This window comes from Trichoderma asperellum, chromosome 3 (assembly GCF_020647865.1).
Source record: "Trichoderma asperellum chromosome 3, complete sequence".
Classification (NCBI taxonomy): domain Eukaryota; kingdom Fungi; phylum Ascomycota; class Sordariomycetes; order Hypocreales; family Hypocreaceae; genus Trichoderma; species Trichoderma asperellum.
Genome location: NC_089417.1, coordinates 5,202,089 through 5,225,997, shown reverse-complemented (window position 1 = coordinate 5,225,997; position 23,909 = coordinate 5,202,089). Strand labels below are relative to the sequence as shown.

Sequence of the window (23,909 nt, the reverse complement as noted above, 5' to 3'; positions counted from 1 at the left end):
CTGCTAGAAAGAAAGAAAGAAAGAAAGAAAGAAAAAATTCTGATGTGCGTGTTTATCGTTGTGATGTTGTTCTCATACTACATTTAGCCATGTGATGAGTTTTGGAATCATCGCTAGACTCAGATGGTCATCCTCGTCTTTACTCATCTGCCCTTTCTTTTGGAATACGCCCTTCTTCGCTTTCGGCCTCTCTTTCAAGAGCGCAAAGATGATTTCCGCTCCAACAAGCGACACAAGCTCAAGGCTCGGGCGGCACAGCGGTTACCGGAGATCTATCATAACGTGTTGCTTTCGATAACTTTTCGCTAGCCCCATTGGATTTGCCGCAATGTAGTAGTTGAGAAGTCGGCTAAATCAGCAAGCGCAAATACCTTGAGCCTGCTTCTATGGGCTTATTGAATAGTCTCAATCATGGTTGCGTCGTATCTTGTTCTGCCTAAGAAGACCGCGATGATAACCAGTGTCAGTTGAATCAGTTGTCACATGTTCTCTACGAGCGATTTTCTGTTGTTTCGGGATACTGCGGACATATGCGTATCTCCCGAAACTGATGCTCAGAGTTTATGCGAAAAGACCCATTTTAGCAATTAGACAGCAGTCGTTCATTGCGCTAGAATACAAAGTCAGTCGGTTAGCATTCCTTGGCGATGTTTCATATTGCCAGTCAACAGCTTTTTTTTTTTTACAAATATCGCTGAAGCTTGCGCCACTTGTGCTAGAGCACAGCCAAGTAGTCAGAGCCAATGGCACACTGCAGTCAAACTTCTTGGCCCCTTGACTGTTTATGATCAAAGATCCTATATTTCTCTCAATCACCGTGATCACGGGTATAGTACAATGTTAAACTCTGATCTCTAACACGGGATTTCTATATATCTCCTATAATTTACTTTGACCATATGAAGCCCCCTTCACACAACTCTGTATCCATAACTTTTTTCTTTATCTTGAAAAAGACATCTATGGCAACAATCTCTTGGGTGTTCGTGGGTAATATGCGGCCAAATGCACGCTGGGTAAGGCAAGATACCATGCAACCACACGGTCGAGACCAATACCACCTCCACCGTGAGGAGGTACACCGGCCTCGCGGAAGACATTGATGTACTCCTTAATACCAGAGCTGGTAGGGTCGACACCCTTGGAGCGGATGCGGGCCTCAAGCTCATCTGGGTTGGCAATACGTTCACCACCGGACAAGATCTCTTGTCCACGCAAGAACATGTCGAACGCGTTTGTCACTGGCTCGTCGGGCTTGCTGGCCGGGTCGACCTTGGCATAAAAGGGTCTCGCGGCTTCGGGGAACTTGTCGACTGCGAAGAAGTCGGTCTTGTACTTTTCACGAACCAGCGCGCCCAATGCCTTCTCTTGAGGTGTTGACATATCTTCGTCGTCGCGAACGTTGCGGAATTCTTCGGGGCCTTCCTCTCGGAGCAGCTTCTGGGCCTCTGCGAATGTCAAGCGCACTTCCTTTCCAGGTTCGGGGAGGAGAAGCTCCGGGGAAGGATAAACGGAACGGATGAGTTCGACCTCGGCAGCGCAATGTTCTGTGTGTTTTTCATTAGCGGGGAACTCAATGAAGCAAGCAGGGCCTTTAGAGAAGGGGAAGCATTAGAAAGAAGCTTACCCTTGATGCCGCGGAAGATGTGCAAAAGAACGCCTTCCAGCATGTGAAGGACCTCCTTGTAGTCTTTTCGGATTTCCATCTCCATATCGAGACCAGTGAACTAAAGGGGAGGGAAAAAAAGCACATTAGCTTCCGTGGAAAACAGCTGTACAGCAAAGTAGAGAAGCGGGCTTACCTCAGTCATGTGTCTCGGAGTGTTGGAGTTCTCAGCTCTGAACACTGGTCCAATGCTAAAGACGCGCTTTCGACCACCAGCAATCTCGAATTGCTTATAAAACTGCGGTGACTGGGCCAGGTAGGCCTTTTGGTTGAAGTATGGCATGGCGAAAACGTTGGCACCACCTTCTGAAGCGGCTCCGATGAGACACGGGGGCTCAAACTCTTTGAATCCATGGTCACGCAGATATGAGCGGAACAGGTGCTTGGCCTCGACTCGGATATCCTGCGTTCTCATTGTAAGCAAAGTAACTACTTGGAATTGAAAATATCGACGTGGTCATGACATACAGCAATGGCCTGCTGGACGGGAGAGCGCTTGTGCATGACAATGTTGTCCAAGTGAGTCAGCATAGACGCTGCCGGAGGACCGCCTTCAGCCTCCTTCTCTTGAGCAGCCTCCTCCGGCTTGACCTCCTCATCGCTAAAGTTGGTAACGGCACGGTTCGCTGCCGCCAAAGTCATGCCCAGGGTCGCGGGAGCAGCAGAAACGATAAACAGCTTAGAGATGTGCAGCTCGAAATCGGTCACGCGGCAGCTCTTGACGGGCGCAAAGGGCTTCTCCACGGTCGCCTCGACGGTGACGAAACTCTCGGGGTTGACAGCGCCCACCCACTTGACCATGCGCTTGCTGATGACGGGCGTTGAGTCGCCCTCGGCCTTGGCATCGCCGGTGGCAGACACAATGCCCTGGATGGCCCAATTGCCCTCCTCACGCAGCTCGACAAAGGCCATCTTGGCGCCCTGCATGCGCGTGTTCTGGAGCCATGCCCGGATGACGACCTTCTTGCCAACGTGCGATTCGTTGATGGACTTCAGGCTGACGTCCTCGGCATCGGGCGAAAAGCTGGTGAGCAGAGCCGGCGTGGCAGCACCGTAGTAGTCTTTGGAGGGGTCTTCTTCGGGCTCGTTGCTGGCTGAAGCGACGGCAACTCGCTCAGCAGCGCGCTGGGCCTTGAGAGCCTCCTTCTTCGCCTTGGCCTCGGCCTTCTTGGCAGCCTTCTTCGAAGGGCCGGCGTCGGCGGCCGGTTCGACGGGCTTGTCGGCCGTAGGAGCTGGGGGGTTCGTTTCTTCGGCCATTGTGCACAGCGGATTACACACAAGAAAGTGGTTGATAAGGTCTGGCTGGTATCTCGAACGTGGGGTAATGGGTGTTTCTTGAATGATTTTTTGGAGGGGCAATTTGGATGACTCATCCGGCTGCAATCACGTGAAATCTCGACGACAGGAGACTTCAAGGTGGTGAGTCAGGCCATTGCCGATCATGATGTAGATTGTAAATGCCGATACCGTGATTTCGATTGTCCAATGCCGTGATAAAACGCAAAATTTCTATAAAGAATTTGGTGTAAGTGGCGTTGGGAATATGCAAGACTCATACGGTGTAGCGGCGGGAGCACGGCCGGCGTCGGCGCTAGAAAGAGAGAGCGAAGAGCAGGAAAAGAATAAAGAATGGAGAGGATCATGTCTCTATGTGTCATTACTATGTATGTAGGTAGGTAGGTAGCTATCTCTGTCGCTTGACCAAAAATTTCAAATCGCATTCATGCAATTCGTTTCATCTGTACATGGCTCAACGTTTCGTAAATGCACTGGGGCTCTCCATCATCATAGCTTCTCCTTTTCTGATCCACCAATCTCGCAGAAGGCCTTGAACGTCGTGAATTCCTCTTCCTGGCCAACTGCAGACTCAAGAATCAGCTCTGCAGCAGATCCGACAAAATATATGTGTCCTTCCTCGATGTCGTGCTTTGCCTCACCGACGGCAATCGTGCCTTTGCCATTGGTGCAAATAACGATGCTGGGGCCTTCGAGAGGATCAAAGGTAGCCTTTGCTCCCTCTCCGCGGAGCAGGGAGCGCACGACGCTAAACTCTTCAATCGGGGGATCATACAGCATGACGGCTGATCCAGAGCTGTAGGCAGTCCGGTTAAGCGTTGCGTATGGGTATTCGGTAGGGTTCATCTTCTGCTCATCAATGGGCGCATAGTTGTACGTGAGCATGTCGACCAGAGTGGACACATCCTTGAACTTTGGTGTCAGGCCAGCGCGGACAACGTTATCAGAGGCTGCCATGCATTCAATGATGTCGCCGGAAACGTAGGCATGGATGTCGTCGGCGACGAGGAACAGGGCCTCGCCGGGCTGCAGAGTGACAAAGTTGAGGAAGAAGAGCACGAAAATGCCAATATCGGAGCCGTATTGGCCATGAAGTCGGGTGACAAGCTCAACAAGGACGTCGCCCTTGGTGGACGGCACGCCACCAGCAGCGAAATCGGCGCCCTCAGACTTGGCGAGCGCCACAAGGCTGGCAATTTCCCTGTCAATGTCGTCGGACGAAGAGGACATCAGGCCGCCGAATGCTTTCTGCAGAGCCTTCTTCTTGGATGCCTCATCGCCACCCTGCTCTTTGGCGGCCTGGATAAACTGTGACGCCTCGTGCTCTCCCACCAAAGTTCTTAGGGGCTTCACCGTCTCCAAAAAGTGTGCGACTTCGCCCAGCGGCCTGAATCCACACAGGCCCTCGAAGGGGGTAATGGCAATGGCCATCTCGGGCTTGTGGTTGTCATCGGGGTAGTTTTTCGGGTCTCGGGCGTGCAGCTGCTCGGCGAGCTTCTTGTTGGGATGGGCCTGGATGGAAAGGGCCTTGTTGACGGACAAGACCTTGAAGAGAAACGGCAGTTTGGCGCCGTATCTGGCAGAGACCGGTTCGGAGAGGAGACTCTGGTTTTCGGCGCAGAGGTCGAGGAGCGTGCGGCCGGTGTTGAGGTCCTTGGAGGGGTTGGAGGGGTGGGTGCCCATCCATAGCTGCAGCAAGGCGGCGGAGAAGGAGTAAGTTACTGCAGAAAAATCAAAGGGAGAAAAGCAATCAAGGATATGCAGGTCGCACCTCGGCGTAGGGCTTGTCAGCCTGGATCGTCAGGTCGGCTGAAGGCGTGGCGGCGGCGTATCGAGCAGCGGCCGATTCGCTGCCCTTTTTGCCCCATTCGTAGGAATTGACGCCGCACTGCAGACGGAACAGAGGAGCCTGTGCCATGGTGGATGTGAATGGAATCGGGGGTTTGTTTCGGGGGTATCTAAATTGCAAGTAAAAGAAGGGAGAAGAAGAAAACGAGATGGGGTCAGAAATGTGATCCTGCCTGGTACCTGAGGAAGCGGTCGACGGCCAGTGCTTGGGCAGGAAAACGAGGTGCTCGTGTTCGTCGTGATGGTGGCCGGAGCGCTGATTGGCCCAGAGCTTGGATCAGAGGCTCGCCGGGCCTTTGGCGCAGAATTACCCCGCCGCCCCGCCACCAACTGCCTGTAGCCCCCCCGCTGTGGAGCTCGCTGCCGTATCACTGCATGCGGAAGATGTTGAGCTTTAAATGTCAGAACGTCGTGTATTTTGTGTACAAGGAAAATAAGCTGCCCAGTTCCCGCGATCTGAAGACGAAATTTCAAATGACAAGCCATGATGCGTAAATGCCAATACTCTGGTATAAAATCCCCCAACGCCAAGCTCAAACAAGTGTAAATCAGCCATCCCGCTGTGAGACCACGTCCAGCCCTGAAAGCTCGAAAATCAAGGAACCAAAAATTCCAAAGCAGCCCTGGACCCTCCCGGATTGAAGAGACAACGAGTCACTCAGCCAGCGAGAGCTGTAGAATCATAACATGGGAAATGGAAACAATGCAGCTCCCCCTTGATGTGCTTCCCTCTCTCGGTACCCAGTACCTAGCAGAGCAGACCATGGAGCAGACCATGGAGCAGACCATCTGTGCCGTGACAGTATCGCCACCGTCACAGTCTCGCTCAGTCTTGCTTCGTCGCTTCGCCTAAACCAGTCCCCAGGCAAGAATCCCGGCTAGGCAGCTCACTACGGCTAGCACGACGCGCATGTCCGTCGCCCGCATCGGCGCATCGGCCTTGAGCACGGGCACGTGCACTCTGCAGAAGGTCTCGCCGCCGATGGTGGTGCAGGTGTATTCGCTGGTCATGCGGTAGGCTAGGTCGGACATGCTGGCGTCTTGGCCCGGCGGCAGTGCGGCGGCGAGGGGAGGAGTCGGCGAGGAAGAAGAAGTTGATGATGATGATGATGATGATGATGATGATGCAGCAGAAAGAAGAGCAGCAGCAGCAGCAGAAGAAGCAGAAGAAGAAGCTGCTGCTGAATCGTCAAGCTTGGCCTGCAGCGGGATCGTCACAAGCGTCGATAATGCGGCGTCTGCGGCAGACGGTGGGGTCGCGTGCCCGAGCTGATCCGATGGAGCTGCTGCAATCGAGGGTCGGTTCCGTGCGGGCGCGGGCAGTTTCTGGGCAGAGGCAGCAGCAGCAGAAGACGCTGAAGCTGCGGTGGACGGAGGCAGAGCAGACGCTGCAGGTGTGTTGGGATATGCAGAAGCTGTCGTGAAGCAGAAGAAGAAGAAGAAGAAGAAAAACAAGAAGAGGAGCAGCTCGACCAAGAAACGCTGCAGCACGGCGGCAAAGCACGGCCAGGGCTGGCGTTCCGGCTGCCGGTGGCGCATGACGGCCTGTTTCTGCTGGTGCCGGGTAGAGCACCGCTATTGAATGGGCGGCCCCACCGCTGGCAAACTCTGTGGCAGTTCGTCGACGTCAGAGGCGAGCGACTCTGAGACGCTTGTCTTGGACGGGGAGACCAGGCAAGGATAGCAAGGGGGCGAGTGACGCAGAGGAAAAAGAAAGGAGAGCAGCGAGAGGAAGAAGCAGATCCAGCATCTCCGGTCGCTGAAGCAGCATCTGATGCAATTGAGCGGCGAGCAATACGTGAAACAATACATGCAGGTGAAAGCAGGACAAGGGGGAAAACCGGGGAATCTTGAAAATCGCAATGTCGCATGGAAGGTGAAGCAACAAGTGCATGTATGTATGTACCATTTGATTGACGAATAGTATGTATATATAATTATTTGTAGACAAACAATGAATCAGCTGCCTTGCTGTAGTCAGACAGCTGCTTGCGCACAAACGCTGCTCAACACCAAAAGAGCCCTAGAATGTCCACGTCTCACGGCGTCCCCCCTACCCGTTACCCATCGTCATGCAGCAGCCAGAACCCAAGCCAATCTCTTCTCTCCCGTCACATCCTCAACATTTTATGATTCTGTGCTCAAAGAGGCTACTATTAACATACTGAGCCCATCTCCACCAACCAACCAATCGATCCGGCTTCCTCAGCTGCCCCCAAAATTGCCACGCTGCCCGCCTGAAATGGTTGGCTGACGATGCTCCAATGTCAATGCAATGCTGCCTGCTGTACGGAGAAGCCGCTGCACATCACCCCTTGTTGTTGTTTCCTCCCATTTCCTGGCCTCAAGCGTCTTAGGATTGCCCAAACTCAATTCTGTATTTGATTCCCACTTGGTCCCCATCACTAGCTTTTTAACTTTCGACGTTTGCTGTATGTTTGAATCCCACCCATCTCAACCAATTTTGGCGCCAGCGATAATGTGACACATGACACACAGCATTGTGAAACGCGCCCTACTGTATTGCGTTGTGTTTAAAAAGAAGGGGAAAAATAAACATGAAGCACGACTAACCACAGGGTAGCAGATTTGGCAACACCGTCAAGCAGTAGGTAGCAGTATCTGCAACAGAATGATACCCTACGGCTACGGCCAATTGAAACAGTTAAAGAATATTAAAGGCATATCTAAACTCGGCAAAAAAAAAAAAAAAAAAGTATTCACTTTATACTCGTAGATTATCACACCTTTAGTTCAGGCAGTGAAGAAGAAATAACATGTCTAAGTATGCTCGCTCATCCAAATGCCGCTCGCGCAAACTCAATGCAAACAAGCCATGTTGCTGACTCTTGTCATCGGCTGCTAGTCTTATGCACACACTCTCTCTCCATTTATACATGATTTACAAGCCAAGAAAATATCTTTACTTCTCTCTCACGCATCCTCATTCACCATAGCTGGAATCACCAGTCCTGCTCTACCGCCCCTTTCGCCCTCTGTATTTGCTCACAGCGCTGACAAGCGGCGTATGCGATAGCGGCTCTCCTTTAGCTTCTGATCGTCCTCGCCGACTGGCTCTCGATGAAGGTGTCGCCCTCTCTTTTCTCTTGCCGTTCGACCCATCTCTCTCATCCGGGGTGCCTTTCCAAACCCACCCAGGACCAGTAGGTAGCTTTCTCTTTCCCTTCGCAGGACTGGGTCTCCCATCTTCCGGTTCATTAGTCTCATCTGGCACGCCATTACTGGAGCCTGGGCTAGAGCTCAGAACAATGACTTGACTTCCAGTCGGTATGGCAAACGGTGATTTGTCATTCGTCTTCTTCTCCGGTTGAGAAAGAGAAGTTGACAACGCTGGCAGCTTCTCATCTGCAAGTCTCGTGCGAAGCGATGGCTGCGTTGCGTTGGGAAACACCTTGCTGTCTACTTCCTCTTGTTCTTCTTGCTTCTCCTCGGGAGAGGCATCTGACTCGTGCCCCTCATCAAGCTTGCGCATAGCTTCTTCGTATTCCATATCCCGTGCAGGCACGACCTGGCTCGTTGACAAAGAAGGGGTATCCATCTTCCTGCCGGAATTTTGAGTGGGTTGAGCAGACAGGAATATCTCCTCCAGCGACGGAAACGGGCTGCTTCTGCTGGAACTTGACGCCTGCGATTTCGAGTTGTTTGGCTGTGGTGTGCTCTCGCGTAGATGTAGCAATGTTTCGGGGATCAATGTGTCGTGATGTGCACCGTTCTCCATGGAAAATGCCGTCCGCGGTTGCCGCCCACTCGGGATACTAAACTGCGATACGGCAATGACTGCGTCGGAGTGGATCGCGCTGCCACTATGCGCTGATGTCTGCTCTTCTCCCTGCCCTTCTTCTCGTCGCGTCTGCTGTCCTTCATCCTCTCCTCCTTGGTCTTCAGACGGCTCCGCCATCTTCGGCATAGGCGTGTGAGAACTCGAGACTCCTTCTGCCACGGCATTCGCTAGGCTATATGCTAGTTCTGCCTCATGGTCAGCAGCTGCTTCGTCTTCTCGCTCTACCAAAAAATTTGACTTTGCAGAGTGTGCATTTGGGGGATTGGCTGCAGCTGTCAATGCGTGATCCAGTTGAGCGTCTCCTATTTTTGCCAGATTGTTGCTGTTCAACTGTCCCATAAACTCGAAGCTATTGCTGGCAGTGCTAATTTGCACTTCAGACATGGATAGATCCAGTCTTGGCAATCGCTGACCGGACTGTATTGTGCCAAAAGAGTCGTGCATCAAATCATTTTCAACAGCTGCCCGCACTTGACCCGTACTGGGTTGGCTCTCTAAAGCATCCGCCTCTGGTTGGAGTTCGCTTACCTGGTCATGCCCTGATGGCATCTCGCCCTCTGTAGCCGCCGCCGCCGCTTCCGTGTTGTTGTTGGTCACAGGAGCTTGCTGCAGAATGCGAGGCTCAAGCATCTCCGTCCACTGCAATGATCTGAAGCCGTTGTCCTCTTCTTCCTCGTCCTCTTCTCCGCTCACTTCATCTAGGTCTGGAGCCTCAAATTTGTCGTAGATTCGCTTTCCGGTAATTTCGTCATATACCTTCTCGTTATTCTCGCGGTCTCGTCTGGCCAACGTGACGTGGACGCTACCGTTTCCGCCTCCAGGAATAATTAGGCCCGTAATCGGTAACAATTCTGGCTGCCATTTCGTAGCTTTTGACATGAGGAGCTGATTCCAAGTAATGACCATCCCAGGCTGGGCTGATTCAGGCGTTACCAACGGCAGCGCTTTGATATCTTTGGGCAAGGATGGCAGATCATCCATGTCCGTAAACTGGCTGCTCTTTATGGGCGCTTCATCGTAATTGAGAATTACATCTTGCTCATCTTGTTCCACATTGCCACTCTGCAGGTTCGCAGACTTTCTCTGTTTCTTCTTTTTGCTTTTTTCTCCGGCATCTCTAGCGTAATAGTCTTCCTCGGGCTCATCAGCATAATAGTACGCAGAGTCGTCATACGAGGTATCGGCTTGGTAGTTCTCCGACGCGCGCTTTCGCTTTCGCATAGTGTGATACTTTTGCTGGGGATCCCAGCGTTGGACAAAAGGGAATGGGGGCTCGCTAAGTACCATGTCCTCATGGCAGCATTCCACAGCCTTGTAGACAATTTTCTCTCTCCAAGCATCAGGATCTTCTTCATCCATTAATGGGGCCTCGCTGGCGTTATTACCATCGCCATCTCGCAGAGTGCGTGGATTGACTAGCGGTCGCACGTCTTTCATGAGGTTGTCACGAATTTTTTGCTCATCAGCTTTGGTTGACGGGGCTTTCAAGCCCAGAGCGCCAAATACAAGCCGGCGACCTGCGCCCAGGTCAACACGGGTTGAGCGTTTTCCCGGCGTATCTTTCGGTTCAGATGTTTCGGCTTCGGCTACCTTATTGATATCTGTCTCCATTTCCTGCGGCTGGTCTTCAAGCATCTGATCTAGCAGAGGAGCAGCTTCCATTTCTGCCTCACCGTTTGTTCCGCCACCTTCGTGAGATTCATTAAGGATGGCAGCTAGGAGTGCCTCTTTTCGTGCCAGAAAGTCGTCTTTCGTGGCACCATCCTCGTCGCTGTTTGCTGACTGAGACTGCTCAAGGCCTAGTTCTTTGAAGGCCTTATTACGTTTCCTCCTCGCATTGCGCTTTTGTGTTCGCGTCAAACCAACTGGCCGTGGTTGATTAGTTGCTTGAGCTTGAGTGGCAAGTGCAACTGTGATGTTCTGTTTTTTGTTCGTTGAATGTGCAGGATGTGTTAGCTTTACTGGCTTTTTCGATGATACTTCTTCTACTTCAGACTCAGATTCAGATTCGGATTCAGACTCGGATTCAGAGTCTGAATCCGAGTCCGACTCTTCTGCTGAATCCGAATCGCTTGACTCGTCGCTGCCCTCGCTAGAAGAGCTTTCCCCTGACGAGGCATCTTTGAATTTCTTAGGAGCCGTGGTTGCTGTAGGTAAATTGCTAACACGGCCTCTGTCTCCTTCCTCGCCGGAGGAGCTGTTATTCCCAGAGGCATCGCTAGAGTCGCTCTCAGAGTCCGATCCGCTCTCTTCTTCTGAAGATGTATCCTCTTCTGAATCTGATTCCGACTCTTCAAAGTCAGACTCAGAAGTTTCGTCGCTGCTCAAATCTTGGATTTGATTTGATCTCGCGAGAGAGATTGAAACACCACCATTCAACTGAGATACTTTAGGATTCTCGGAAACTTCGGTTTCTTCAGAGTCTTCGACTTCTTGAATGAGCGGCTTCGGTCGTCCCTTTACTTTCTCCTGACTTTCAATGAGTAATCCATTGGTGGCTTCAATTCCATTGAGGACGTTGGTGTTCTCCTTGGCGCGTAGAAAAGATTCCTGAACAAGAAGGAAAGGAACGTCATCCATCATTTGATGAAAAGTTTGACAAGGTTCTTGAAGCATTGATAGTGATAAATAGGCTTTTCTCATATTCTTGTTCGTCTGGGCAAGAGCCGATTTAATATCTTCATCCGATAATTTTGGAAATGCCGATCGAAACACCACGACAAGGCTGTCCATGTGTAGGTGACTATAGCTCTGAGAAGCTATTGAATCCTTGCCAGAAGAGTTGGAGCTAGGAAGCTCGTCTGCCGTACTATCTTCTTCTTCTTCATTTCCTATCTCAATACCTTCTTCTTCATTAGAATGCGGTATGTAGGTATCAGTAGCCCTAGCGGTGGCATCTTGTCTTAGAAGGCGCAGTTCCGCTTCAAGATCTTCGTCGTCATCATCCTCTTCATCAGCATCATCGTCCATGTCACTATCGTCCTTGTGCTCGCCCACATGTATCCTTCTATTCGGAGAGGTATCAGATGTTGAAGTAGAGCCACCAGGGTATTCTTGATACTCTTGGAAATCGTAGTCGTCGTCGTCTTCGTCGTCGTCTTCGTAATGGTCTACAATTCGCACGTTCTTGACATTTCCGTTCTGAGAAAAAGGCAATGCTTCGAGCAGAAGTTGCTCCTGCTCTTCATCATCATCTTCAACCTCGTTGCTGAAACGAACACGTTTTCGTGGCGGCAGGTCGATGTGAGGGCGGTCGCGAGGAGTTCTTATCCAAGATCTGCCAAAGGCGAGGCCATCTATTAAGTGCCTCCCATCGTCGGAGATCTGGTGTCGTCCGCTGAGTCGCCGTCGCTTCAAATCGCCGGTGAGGAGAGATCGAATACTAGGTGGGAGAGTTAGAATCAATACCGAGCAGCCAAGCACAACGCGGGCGACACTCACATGACCTGGTCTTCGTCTTTCAGAATCCGGCCAACCTGCTGGAAGTGCAGACACTCGAAGCTGCCGCCTTTCCCATCCTCAAGCTCCACGGCGTAGTCTTCAAGGCCCCATTCGCCGCTCTCGAGGGGAATGACCTCGTTAACCTGCTCCAAAACCTTTGCGATGGTGACGTCCTCGGCGCAGGAACAGGGCCAGACAAGCTTGATCTCGGGCAGCCCGTGACGGCGGATCACCAGCCGAAGGCGGATGTCCTGGGGTTGCATTTTTCAGGGACTCGACAGGCGCAGCTGCATGGCCGGTTGGTTGTCGAAGCAGCCAGAGGGGATCGAGGATCGAGGATCGAGCAGCGTATTTGTAGCGCAGGCAGAAGCACGGGACGCGAGATGTTGGGAGGAAATGCCAGCCAGATCTGATAGAAAAATGAGCCTGCGCAGCGCTGCCTTGCCTTGGCGCGTGCTGTCAGAAGCGCTTTCAGCGCCTTGGCTGCCTTGATCTGCTGAAATTTTAGTGGACCCGCGGCTGTGGAGTCGCGGCCGTGCAGCGACTCGAATGGTCAGTTCCGCGCTACCTGAGATGCAACAGCCAGCAATGTAGAAGAGATGAGTTTTGGCACATGACGATTAGATTATATTAATTTGATTAGGTTGTTAATTATTAATATTTTTTTCTTCTTTTATTCCAGCTACTGGTTCTGATGAACCAACTTTTTTTTTTTGTGTCGCTCAATATTGCTAACCAGCAGTTATATATGCGAACTGGCTCCCTTCAGCTCAGTCGATGTGGATATATGGTATATGTATGTGCTAAATAGCGTCGGTTGACAGATAACAATCACGATTTCCATCCTGCAGCCAGAAAAGAAAAGAAAAGAAAAGAAAGGAAAAACTCCAAGTATGCCCATTACCCAATATTCAAACAAATATTCGTCGTCGTCATCGTCGTTCTCGTCTTCTTCTTCTCCTTCTCCTTCTCCTCTTCTTCTCTTTCTTCGTTCTAAATCTTGGTTATTGAGGAAATGATCCCATGTCCAGCATATGGCCCATCTTTTCGATCTGCACAGCTTGTTAGCACATAGTTCTCATCTATTTTCAACCACGAGAGGGGGGCAAAGATTCTTACCTTTGTCTTCAAGTAGCCCTCTACTTCTTGGCTTCTGAAGCCACCCTTGCCTTTCCATGACAAGGGCACCATGGCAACTCGCTCCTTGACGACAATCTCTCGATTCGGGCCCTCAATGGCACGGACCTTGTCGGGGTTATTGGTCAGCAGGCGCACATCTGTCTGTCCCAGGTCCATGAGCATGGCAGTAGCCAGCCCGTAGCTTCGAGCATCGGCCGGGTGTCGCAGCAGCAGATTCGCTTCCACTGTATCGGATCCAAGGTCTTGCAAGTTATAAGCCTTCAGTTTCTCGCCAAGCCCAATACCGCGGCCCTCTTGCCGCAGATAAATGATGATACCGCCAGCCTTGTTGCCCGGTAGAGCCATTAGCCGAGCAGCCTCGTCAAGCTGTTCGCCGCAGTCGCATCGCGCCGACCACGCAGTCTCTCCAGTGTAGCATTCTGAGTGTATCCGCACCAATGGCGGGTCCTGGCGATGGCTTTGCTCCTGCTGAGACTCGGACGAAGGACCGCCCATGCCACTCGTTGTCCGGCCTGGGAACAGCCGACCTGTGTAGGCACCTCGAATCATGCGGTCCATTTCGGTCTCTCCCTCGCGGGGTTCATCCAGCGACTTGCTCCGGATGTCATTGCCAAAAACAATGGCCAGATGCTCCTTGTTGTCGACATTGTTGGTATACAGGTGGAGGAACATCTCGGTGCCGCTGACGGTGGGGATGCGGGCCCGAACAACGCAATTGACCTCGGGCAGCGTTTCTAGTAATCTGGGCTTCTTGCTGCCGCATCCACCGGACGGAATAGAGCTGTCGACCGGTATTCCTCGCAGTCCAGCAGTTGTTGGCGTCTGGTTTCCCGGGGTGGCCGGAGGGGTGAAGGCGGGCGACAGCAGCGATGGCGGGGGCGGCTGCGTCGCCGGCGAGGGGCTGGCATGACTGGGCGGCAGCGACAGCTCGTCGATGGGCTGGCCATCACGGCTCTGGGGAGTGTCGGCGGCAGCGGTTCGGGGGGAGTAGAAGGAGGGCAGTTGGGCGCTGTCGCCAGCGGCTGGTCTCGCATTCGACGGCATTTTGGGATGGGTTGGTTGCGTGGGTCGCACGAGCTGTGTCGGGAGAGCTGAGGGCATGATTAGTGGACAAGACCGAATGCGCTGCGCAACAGGAGAAGAGGATGGCAACGGAGGAGGATGGCGAGGAGAGGCAGAGGAGAGGCAGAGGATGGATTGCTGGGAGCAGCCACGTACCGTCTTATCTGGGCCTGCAGCGGCGATGCCTCGCTTTGCAGAAACAAGCGCGCGCGAAGGTTTGATGGTGATTATCAATTTGCGCTGCGATGCTCCCGCAAAATTACTAACGGCTGGCTAGCAGCGCTGCACAGTGGGGTCGGCGGCCCGGAGAGCGCAGCTTCGGTGCTTCGCTGACTGCTACTGTACGATGGATGCACTGGCACGAGCCCTGAGGATTTCGTGCTGATGCGATTACGTCGTCGTCTATGGCTGAATTGGATCTGAATTGAATCCTTCCGTACAGCGCGCGCAGAGATGCAGAGTTGAGATCATGCCATACTGCAGACTACAATGTTTGCTGTCGCGCTGGTAATCTTTATGCGCTGGGCGTGTCGGCCGACCGCTGCAACCTCGGAGAGACAGGGCCAGGTCAATAGAACCCGCGTAGAAGCCGACCGAAGGACTGGCCCGAGGCGTCGCCTGGGGATGGAATCCCGAGCCAGCGGTGGGCCCTGGCGGCGTCTCGCATAGCCAAACCAATAATGCGCGTGGGCAGCTGTGAGGAGCAGCAATGGCTGCGGAGTCTGGTTCTAGCGAGTTCTTGGTGCCGCAGCAGAGAGCATGTTGATTCGCTTCATCGGCGGGAGCAATAGCACGCACGTTCGAGTCAATGCATCGACACAAGTATTTGCTGGGAGTCAACTGTCAACTGCTAAATGCCTGCGAGATACAGCACATGTGTGCACACAATGGCCCAGCAAAATGTCTGAGGCTAGCAGCGGCAGGGCCGGTTGGACCCTTTTTCTACATGCACCTGCACCTATGCCGTCATCAAGGCTTCTTGATGCATGTGCTCTCAGATGCAAATACTTGTAAGCATCAAGCATCAACAGCGTGACCGATTTAATCCGACCAAGCCGAGCCTCCGATTTCGTCTTGCGAGCTGGGACGACACTCACGTCATTTTCCGGAGCCCGGGCTTACTATTCACCAGATATCGGAAGGGTTTTTTTTTTTTTTTTTTTTTTTTTTTACATAAGCAGCATTTGACTCAAAAGAGCTAAACTGCTTTCAGTCACATCAAACGTTGGTGTAAGAGCAACTAAATATCGCCAGATTCATAATGGACTTGTATTGCACTCTATATCATTCTAACCGGGACTTTTATAATCTAATGGTCATATCTAGATCTATACCCCAAAACTAAATCCTCCACCGCTCAATTTAAGCAGACTGAGCCTTGCCGGTGCCGTAAACAATGTTGGTAACAGACTCGCCGGTGGGAGTGTGCTGAGCTCCAAGAGTGTGAGGGCAGGTAGGCTGGTTGCTCTTCTGAAGATCAAGGGAGCAGACCTCGTTGTATCCGTACTTGCAGAGGGGATCGGCCATGTTGATCAGCTGGTAGTTCTTGGCAACCCAGCTGTTGGGCTCGCTGATGCAGCTAGCAACGTAGTCCATGCTGTTGGAGGCAGACAGAGGAAGCTTTCCGTCGTGCAGAAGGCTGCTGCACTCGCTGGCATCAACAAACTCGTAGTTCATGTTGATACCGCCACCGGTGTGGGGGCTGGAGCTGGCGCTCTCGCCGAAGCCAAGGTAGTTCCAGGCATCGTATGAGATGTCGTGGGCGCCGCCGGACTGGTCGATCTTGAGGAGGTGGAGGCTGCGGTCGCCGTTGGTGACCTTGACGCAGATGTTGTTGCAGTCGACGCCCATGGGCCAGTAAGCAATGCGGTTGGTGTTGACCTTGCAGCCCAAAACACCAATGGAGGACGAGTACTGCTCGTGAGGAGTGATACTGGCGCTTCCGCTGTTACCACGGATGGCAACGGCCGAGACGGAGGCGGCGGAGGCAGCAAGGAGGGCAGTGAAGGTAGCAAACATTTTGAATGTAGTTTGACGACAAGTTAAATGTCTTGTAAAAAGGGAGTGTGTATGATGAAGTGGTTGTCTAACCAGGAATGTTGTTGTCTAAGTGGATATGTGTGCAAAAGAATGAACACACAGGCTTCAATATGAAGGAATGAATCGAAGCGAAAGAGTCTGTAGAAGTGACTGTTTGTCTTGTAGAATGGAGTGATGATTTTCTCTTTTCGAGGGAGGGATCAACGCCCTTATTTATACACATCTGGGATGTATGGAATCGGGGGATGCCGACCCATCTTCCCCCGCAAGTCGAAGAGATTTCAAACCCATCGCCTTCGATTCCCTTACGGTCCGACGGTACGCTGGGACCGCCGCACGGGTTGCGGGTCGACGTTGTTTGTCCATCTTCATCACAGTGTCCAAGAGTTGCTGTTTCCATTCTCTCGGGACATTCACGGTGACTCGGTGTGGCAACCTCGAGCTAGCGTTTCTTTGGCGAGTTTCCATTGTGGGAAAAGCCGGTCCATATTTTAAATGGCTCACCTAAACTAAACGTAGCTTGGCTCCAGGAACCGAACCGGCCGGCACACCACGATTGTTCTATTGTGACAGCGGCATGGCCAGGGGGAAAAGCAGGTACGCGGCGCCTCAGGACCTAAGGCTTCCACGTGGTTCCACCTCAGTTTCATCCGGTCAGTCGGTATCCAGCTTCCTATGAATGGTTGGATGAGTGGGAATAGTGGTTTTTGATGGATCTTTTTCAAACTCAAACGCCTGCTGATGATGGGTTCCGAAGTCGGTAACTGATTCCATTCGGGGATATGACCCTCAATAGGAAATGGCTTTTTCTCTTCTGTCCGAATAACAACCGAAACAACGGTCGACGCCAAACGCAATTCACATGCAAGTAAACTCTTTCCAAACCATCAAATATTGAAATAAGTAATATTTCAAACATAGTTGTTTTTCTAAGTAATTCAAATCACAAAATATAAGGGTGGGGGGGAAACGCTCAATCTACATCATAAACGCTCACTGAGAAATTGTTACGCAGGCCATCTGAATCGCCTTGTTCCACCATCATGACTAGGACAGAAAACTCCGCATCAGAATCAGAATCTTTATTCGGAGGACTACACCAAAAAGGAAATATTCAGATTTTTCCAGAGTTGTTGGCTGGCGAAAATTCTGAACTGCGAGGGGTCGCTCGCCGTTTGATCGGGAAAAGTGGGCGAGTTAAACGCCACCAACTCCGAGTCAGCACCACTATTCTTCAGCCAACGCTCAGGAACAAAGGACTCTAAAGGGGTAACGTCTAACTGTCAGGGAATACGTATAACGCCGCGTCACGTTCTTTAGGGGATTCGAGAAAAGGTGGGTAATCCAGTTTGGGGCTTCGGAGAACCAAACTCAGTGTTCAACAAAGCCTCTTCTTGCCTCCCAGGGGGCAAAGATCTTTTCGAAGCCTAGAAAAATTCTACCGCCTTTTCTTGCCTTCAGACTATGTTTGAAACAATGGATACTACGAATCTTAGTAATAACATTAAATTATATGCAAAATTGCCCCTGGTTCCAAAGAATTCTTCTCGAACAATTCTTTTACAAGCCCGTTATCCATTAAGAGATAAGTGGGCCTAGTCGGTTAAGCGGGCGCGTACCCATCAGCTTTGTCATAACTCTGGTGCCTTTTTTTTGAAGGACTTTTCAAAAGATTTTTCACTTGAGACATTTTATTCAGCCGGGAGAGTGGCTAATCACAGCTGGACTGAATGATTTCGTAGTTTCTCAAGTGGACTGCACTGTGCTGTGGAGTGTCTAGAGCAATACCGTATCAATACCCGATGCGATGTAAAACTGGGGTAGTTGGCTCTTTGATCACGATCGTGGAGCCCGGGTATGGGGACAATGGTTCGAAATGAGCGATAAAACCAACACCTACTAAGGGAAGGGGCAAGTTAATGGTCGGGCCATTATGGAGTTGCTCTCTTAGTCATCAGCAGATGAAATTTCTTCCAGTGTTGTGAAATTTTGACGATCCATCCTCCCGCTCCTTAGCATATGGACATAGGTGGGTTTTTACCGTAGTTCTTCAAGGTAGCAGCGTGATAATTGTCTAGAATCAGAGCCTAGTTAAACTAGCATATAAATAAGTTAATAAAATTCTGAAAATGAAATTATTATTGAGTCAATTCGCTGAAAGCTGGACAAGTCTTTGACCCCGGCCTGTCCGAGAGATTGATCTCCATCCCTGCTTTGGTCTAAAATGGTGCCAGATCTAGCATCTGATCTTAGATCTCGTGGCCGACTCAACGAAAAGACAGGGAGGTCCATGCTTTCTACAACGGGACTCATCTACCCCGGAAAACACCATATGGATCTCATTGCCTAGTGCTCTTCAAAGGATGCTACAAAGTCGCGCGGTATCTTAATTGCATAGGCACCAGGCGGAACGAGAGCTGACAAGTACTTTCAACTGCGTGAAAAGTGTACTCGGAACTTGTTACGTGTTTACACATACTTTTCTATATCTTAACATAAAACAAGCACAAAATTTTATGCATCAAGCGTAAGGAGAATCAAGCACCAAAGTCATCAAGAGAGCGAGTTGCTAACGGGTCCAGCCATAACTAGCGGTCCATCGTTTGATCTAGAAACATTAGTTATCGTGATCTATGAGCATTAGTTGCACTAATACCTTATCCACAATGCACTCGATTTTTCGGCAACGATCGTACCTTGTTTCAGAATCCATCGCAACAAGGGTAGAGGCGTACAGCTATCAAAAGCCCAGACCGGACTGGGCACACTGCGTGCCTAGCACTACCCCAGATCTTCGATAGACACCATACCGTTGCTCATGAGTAAAGCACCTTCAAGTCTTTGCTCTCTCCAGAAGTTCGTCATGTTGATCAACTGTTCATTCATAAGGCATCCCCACTTTCTCGCGAATGCCTCAGATACTTCCCATCCTAAACCACCTCATGGCCCTAACCTTAGAAAATACTTCTAATCAAACCCTTATAATATTTTTTTCCAAATTAATCACATTGACGAAGTGAATAAGTCGATTGCAAATCACCGAAAGTGGTTCAATGTCCACTAAGAGGACATAGAGAATGTCTTCTGCAGCAGCGTAGGCTCTAGTGATGTGGGCGTAGTGGAGTCATTATGTTAAACGTGTAATAGTGCTAGGTTGTGCAAGAATTTTGAGACAAAGCCACAGGTTGGCCAGTGGAGTTTTAGGATGAAGCGCCGGATAGTGCGAAACTGTGATCAAGACTTCTAATGAACATCCAGCAGAAATACTTTCGTTGGTACCAATCCTTGCTATTACTGGTAGATGCTACCCCGTATCATCTACATCCCTTGACGCATAAGGTGGTCCGGCAGCAATATACAGAATAATGATGGTTCATTTCAAAACGATCATTTATCAGTTGGGTGAATCGTAGCACTAGAAAGAGATTTGATTCAAGTCGCAACATCTGCAGATAATTTAGATTTAGTTTTGTATGTTGATCGCTTGACCTCCCAACAGGCGCCTTGAAAAGATGGGCGTAGCTAATTCCTCGGTCCATGAAGACACAATCTTTTCCCCTGTCTGGTGGCTTTTCAAGCATTTTGTATTACTCCTGGCCCTCTGTGAGAACCAACCTTAGATAGATATTGATCCTCTCCATTGGCCACTTTGGACCTGTCGTCCTCTGTCCTCATCAGAAAAGGTGTCTATGATTCTCGTATTTTAGGGTAAGCGTCTAGACTCTTTTCTCTCCACCATTACTTTAATTTGGCAGTCTGAGTTGAAAACAGGATACGATCGATACATGAGTTATCAGATTCTGGAGTCGTAACAACCTGTTGCCAATAACTAGCTCCTTTTTACTACGTCCCTCTCTGAAGACTTTCTGAGACACACCAAGATTCTGCCCGGGTAGTAAAAAAATTATGGAAACTCCCACAGAGACAATTCGGTTACTAATCAACATACACGAATCAAAAATGCCGGTCGAAAGAATGGGATGCGGAGAGCAAGTCCGCTGTCGGTGAAATGTTCCTTTTCCGTAACCGCAGCAAAGCTGAGACAACCGCGGCGCCAGCCTCAAAGTTACAACAACCACCAATTTTGAAACCATGTCTTCAGTTACAATGGTGCTTACGTACAGAGTTTCGAGCCCTTCCGTTGATTGCAATTCGTCATAGCAGGCTGATTAATATGCAGTAGTAAACTTTAGGAATAGTATGCTAATGAGATGGCAGAATCCATTTTTAAGCAATCTCAGCCAATTATGGAAAATAAGTAAATGTGGTAGGCGCGCATCGCATGGCTTTAATTAATTGGCTCTAATGTTATATAAGCAAAAGAAAATTCTAGCTCACTGAGACAAGTCAGTTCGAATAAGTATCGGTAGAATTATAACATGTATTTGCCGTCCTTCACGACAACCAGTTCATCGCCATATACCGCGGAGAACTAGAGTTTGCCTGAGCCTAGCTTATCTCCAGTTGTTAGCGTGATGGAATGGACTTCACTCTACGGGAACCGTCGTTGACAAATTCCAATTCCCATGTCCGACATACCGTACTTTAGCCTTCTTGCCCATACGAGCCGAGTTATGCTTAGGTATTTAATCGTGCCCAAGCCACTACGGTCTGAAATACTATCAATGAGGCGTAAAGGTAAACTACAAACTGAAACTGAATGCCGCATTCGCGAAGTTGCCAATTATTATTCCCTACATATTATAAACAGTAGCCGCGCTTTGTAACCTATCCTAGAAGCAATTTATGGAAGAAAACGTTATATGAAAATATTATATGTATGAAGCTCATGAAAATCCTTCAATAACTCATCAGGCTTTTTCACCATGATGAAAAGCTCCAGCGCAGCAAATCTGGTTGCTTTAACCAATGAAAACGCCTAGATGTATTACCCAGTTTTAACAAGGGGTTCGACAAGTTCCTCCGCATTGTTTCGTAGCAAAAAGCATATTACCTCATCATAGCAGAACATAAAACTCATTAAGCCATAGCCCTCGCCTCAGCCTCCAGAGTCTTCTGTATTTCCGCCCACTTGCCTTTGACACGGTATCCACACATCCAGTAGTTGCCCTTCGAGTCTTTGCCCATGAATAGGAATCCCTCTCCGAACTGGAAAGGCATCTGGCTGTGGTTGATGTACGACGGCAGACACGGTTCGCTGCGTGGATTGATGGCAGCGGCAGAAAAGTCCATGTTGAAGAGGTCGGATTGGGTCCAGTTAGAGTAGCTGAGCTGGTGAGTCCGGCTTGAGCCAAAGAATATTGGCAACGCGACAGCCTGCTCTCGGTACATGGACCAGTAGGCCTCAAGCTGTCCGCGTGATCGCTGGGCATTAACGGCCTCTCGAATTTTCGCCGCAGTGTAGCTGAGCGGCTTGCTGAGGATATCACTGGCCTGTAGCAGCACGTTCATGAAACCGAAACAGTTTGCTACGTACGGCTGATCGGTGGGCAGTAGATCTACCTTGAGTGACTTTCTCATAGACCCTGCCAGCTGAATCGTGACGGGCGTATCTGAGTTTGGTGGGAGGTGGCTCAAGGCCATTCGGGTGCACCAGGCAGTGAGGATGTCGTTTTCGGTCAGGAAGGGCTTCTTTCCCACCTCGGCTTGGCTCATGAGCTCGTCCATGGCGGTGTCGAACATCTTGTCTACATACGCACCGGGCAGACAAACCATGCGGTTTTCTTTGGCGCGGAATGCCAAATCGCCCAAGTTGTTGAACAGCCAGCCTGCCATTGCGCCACTCGACATACGCTCTTTCTCGAGTACATGTGTCTCAATCGGATATTTGCCGAGGTCAGCGCAGGGGTCGCTCTCGAATCCAGCCTGCGGAAGGACCTCGTCATCTCGTCCCTCAAGCATCAAGATCCAGTTCTGCATTACGGCCTTGTTGCCCAGCGTGTCACAAGAGATGTGTAGCCAGTGTAGCGTCACGAGCGTCGAGTCTGTGAAAGAGACGATGTGGAGGCCGAACATGGGCCGGTCTGAGTATAGGTAGTCATCGACAACACCTGGACAGTCCGGCCCTTTAGCCAAGGGCAAGAACTCGTCAGGGTCTGCCACGATTGTTGCGCCAGCATTGGTTGTTGGCTTGGGGAGCTTGCTTGCTAACGGGTGGTCTTCCCTCTTCATGTCATGTACAATGTGGGTGTAGCCAATGGCTGGGCGATCGTTGGAGAAGACGGCTGGGACGTGATAGTCGAGTCCTCCTTTGGCCTGGTCATGGTCAGATGCTGTCTCCTATTGTTGCACACAGCTTGATGCGACCTGCACGGCAAGATGAAGAGAAACCCACGTTGCTTCGGAGTCGAGCTCCCATTTTCCCCCAGCCCGGTCTTTGTACCAGCCGGTCAAGGGCATCACGAAGCTTCTCGGGATCAAGGACGTCATCGTAAGCCATCAAGTTATACAGGACAATTCTCGTCATCACCGGGCTGTTGTCCAAGAAGCCCAAAGGGATAACCTTATCGGTCTCCACGCGAGCGGGTGCGGCACGTCCAAAGATACCCATAATGACTTGCCGTAGTGTATAGTAGAGGTTGACGTGAGAGACTTCCCGATCGTGAATCAAGCAATGTGACGTCGCGTCTCAATACTGCAGAAGCGAAGTATCATCGAACCCGTCTGATGAATTGGCGTGTGGTCTGAACCGCGCCAACTTACCGGCCGATATTTATGTCGGCGATACCGGTTGGAAACGCCGCTGCCGGCTCTTACATGCCCTAGCAACTTGATACTGAAACCTAGTCCTAACTTTCTAACAGTGGCTAGGCATGTGGGCTAGTATTATGTATTTATTGGCAGCAGCTGCAGAAGCTGGAATGGCTGTTTGATTACCTACCACATGTATAGCTCATCAGCTGCACCTTACGTACATCTCTCAAGACAAAAGGTCCGATCAAGCGATGGTTAGTAGGCAGTGGCTTTCAGATACTTCCAGATTCCTGGCCACAAGTCCCATTGGCACAGATATTGAGGGCAATATGCATTATTGTTGGTTGGTGGCATTTGGTAGGCAGCGCCGCTGCTGGCCTTCGTAAACCTGATACTCAACTAAGGATTAGTCTGTACCTTTCCCCTAGACATGAGGCTAATACGCGTGGGCGTAATTCTGTAGAAACAAGGTTGTGACTTGTACACACAGGGTATCAATAGGGAATACTTCCTCCGGAGAGTATGGCAATGGTCAAGCAGACGGCGAGGTGAGAGTGCATGACAATCCATTCATCCGGGCTCTGTATTTGGAACACACCTATGTACAAACATGCAACTGATGTATGCTACATTACCCCATTCAGGATCCCTGTACGGCATCTTATCCGGGACGGGGGCCAGTCGAGCCTGATTGGCGGGGCTTTTGCTGTTTTGAACGTGGTGTGTGTGGAACCAACAGCTGATACTACTAGCTGCGGGTTAGACCGTCCCTCCAATTGACGACCGTTATATGACAGATTTCTTCAGCGCCCTCGCTTGCGGAATTAGTCAATCTTCTAGCTCGATCCTACGCGTGGTGCTCGCTAACCTTGTTTTCTTGAATCTATGCACCTCGGATCTTAGTGGGAGGAGAGAGAGCTCTCATTAGAGCTACTTCAGGGGCAGAACAAGAACCGGATG

The 23,909-nt window shown here is 50.6% G+C and overlaps 7 protein-coding genes across 9 annotated transcripts; all 7 read right to left on the bottom strand.

Moving 5' to 3' along the window:
- Positions 1–960: 960 nt before the first annotated feature.
- TrAFT101_006330 (uncharacterized protein) lies at positions 961–2,923 on the bottom strand (the record flags this gene model as incomplete). Its single annotated transcript, XM_024906744.1, has 4 exons — positions 961–1,547; positions 1,628–1,727; positions 1,803–2,069; positions 2,135–2,923. The coding sequence occupies 4 exons, from the start codon at positions 2,921–2,923 to the stop codon at positions 961–963; spliced, it is 1,743 nt and encodes a 580-aa protein (XP_024760862.1).
- Positions 2,924–2,955: 32 nt separating this feature from the next.
- Positions 2,956–5,929, bottom strand: TrAFT101_006329 (uncharacterized protein). Its single transcript, XM_066127721.1, has one exon. It carries the CDS (start codon positions 4,643–4,645, stop codon positions 3,452–3,454), a length of 1,194 nt encoding a protein of 397 aa, XP_065983834.1. The 5' UTR covers positions 4,646–5,929; the 3' UTR covers positions 2,956–3,451.
- Positions 5,660–6,684, bottom strand: TrAFT101_006328 (uncharacterized protein; the record flags this gene model as incomplete). The annotated part of the gene is made up of 1 exon (XM_024909889.2): positions 5,660–6,684. The coding sequence occupies exon 1, from the start codon at positions 6,347–6,349 to the stop codon at positions 5,660–5,662; it is 690 nt and encodes a 229-aa protein (XP_024760860.1). The 5' UTR covers positions 6,350–6,684.
- Positions 6,685–7,458: 774 nt separating this feature from the next.
- TrAFT101_006327 (uncharacterized protein) lies at positions 7,459–12,497 on the bottom strand. The gene is made up of 2 exons (XM_024900143.2): positions 12,054–12,497; positions 7,459–11,994 (listed from the first exon to the last, which is right to left on the bottom strand). Exons 1-2 carry the CDS (start codon positions 12,314–12,316, stop codon positions 7,788–7,790), a joined length of 4,470 nt encoding a protein of 1,489 aa, XP_024760859.1. The 5' UTR covers positions 12,317–12,497; the 3' UTR covers positions 7,459–7,787.
- Positions 12,498–12,661: 164 nt separating this feature from the next.
- Positions 12,662–14,787, bottom strand: RIB1 (GTP cyclohydrolase II). Of its 2 annotated transcripts, XM_066127720.1 has the most exons (3): positions 14,412–14,787; positions 13,173–14,284; positions 12,662–13,105 (listed from the first exon to the last, which is right to left on the bottom strand). In XM_066127720.1, the coding sequence occupies exons 2-3, from the start codon at positions 14,235–14,237 to the stop codon at positions 13,058–13,060; spliced, it is 1,113 nt and encodes a 370-aa protein (XP_065983833.1). In that variant the 5' UTR covers positions 14,238–14,284; positions 14,412–14,787; the 3' UTR covers positions 12,662–13,057. The 2 variants fall into 2 exon arrangements, with proteins under 2 accessions (XP_065983833.1, XP_024760858.2); XM_024900293.2 differs by having other exon boundaries at positions 13,173–14,418.
- Positions 14,788–15,503: 716 nt separating this feature from the next.
- Positions 15,504–16,579, bottom strand: TrAFT101_006325 (uncharacterized protein). The gene has a single exon (XM_066127719.1). The coding sequence runs from the start codon at positions 16,272–16,274 to the stop codon at positions 15,618–15,620; it is 657 nt and encodes a 218-aa protein (XP_065983832.1). The 5' UTR covers positions 16,275–16,579; the 3' UTR covers positions 15,504–15,617.
- Positions 16,580–20,956: 4,377 nt separating this feature from the next.
- On the bottom strand, positions 20,957–23,048 carry TrAFT101_006324 (uncharacterized protein). 2 transcript variants are annotated; one of them, XM_024900163.2, is made up of 2 exons: positions 22,591–23,048; positions 20,957–22,511 (listed from the first exon to the last, which is right to left on the bottom strand). In XM_024900163.2, exons 1-2 carry the CDS (start codon positions 22,804–22,806, stop codon positions 21,276–21,278), a joined length of 1,452 nt encoding a protein of 483 aa, XP_024760856.1. In that variant the 5' UTR covers positions 22,807–23,048; the 3' UTR covers positions 20,957–21,275. The 2 variants fall into 2 exon arrangements, with proteins under 2 accessions (XP_024760856.1, XP_065983831.1); XM_066127718.1 differs by having other exon boundaries at positions 20,958–23,048.
- Positions 23,049–23,909: the final 861 nt, after the last annotated feature.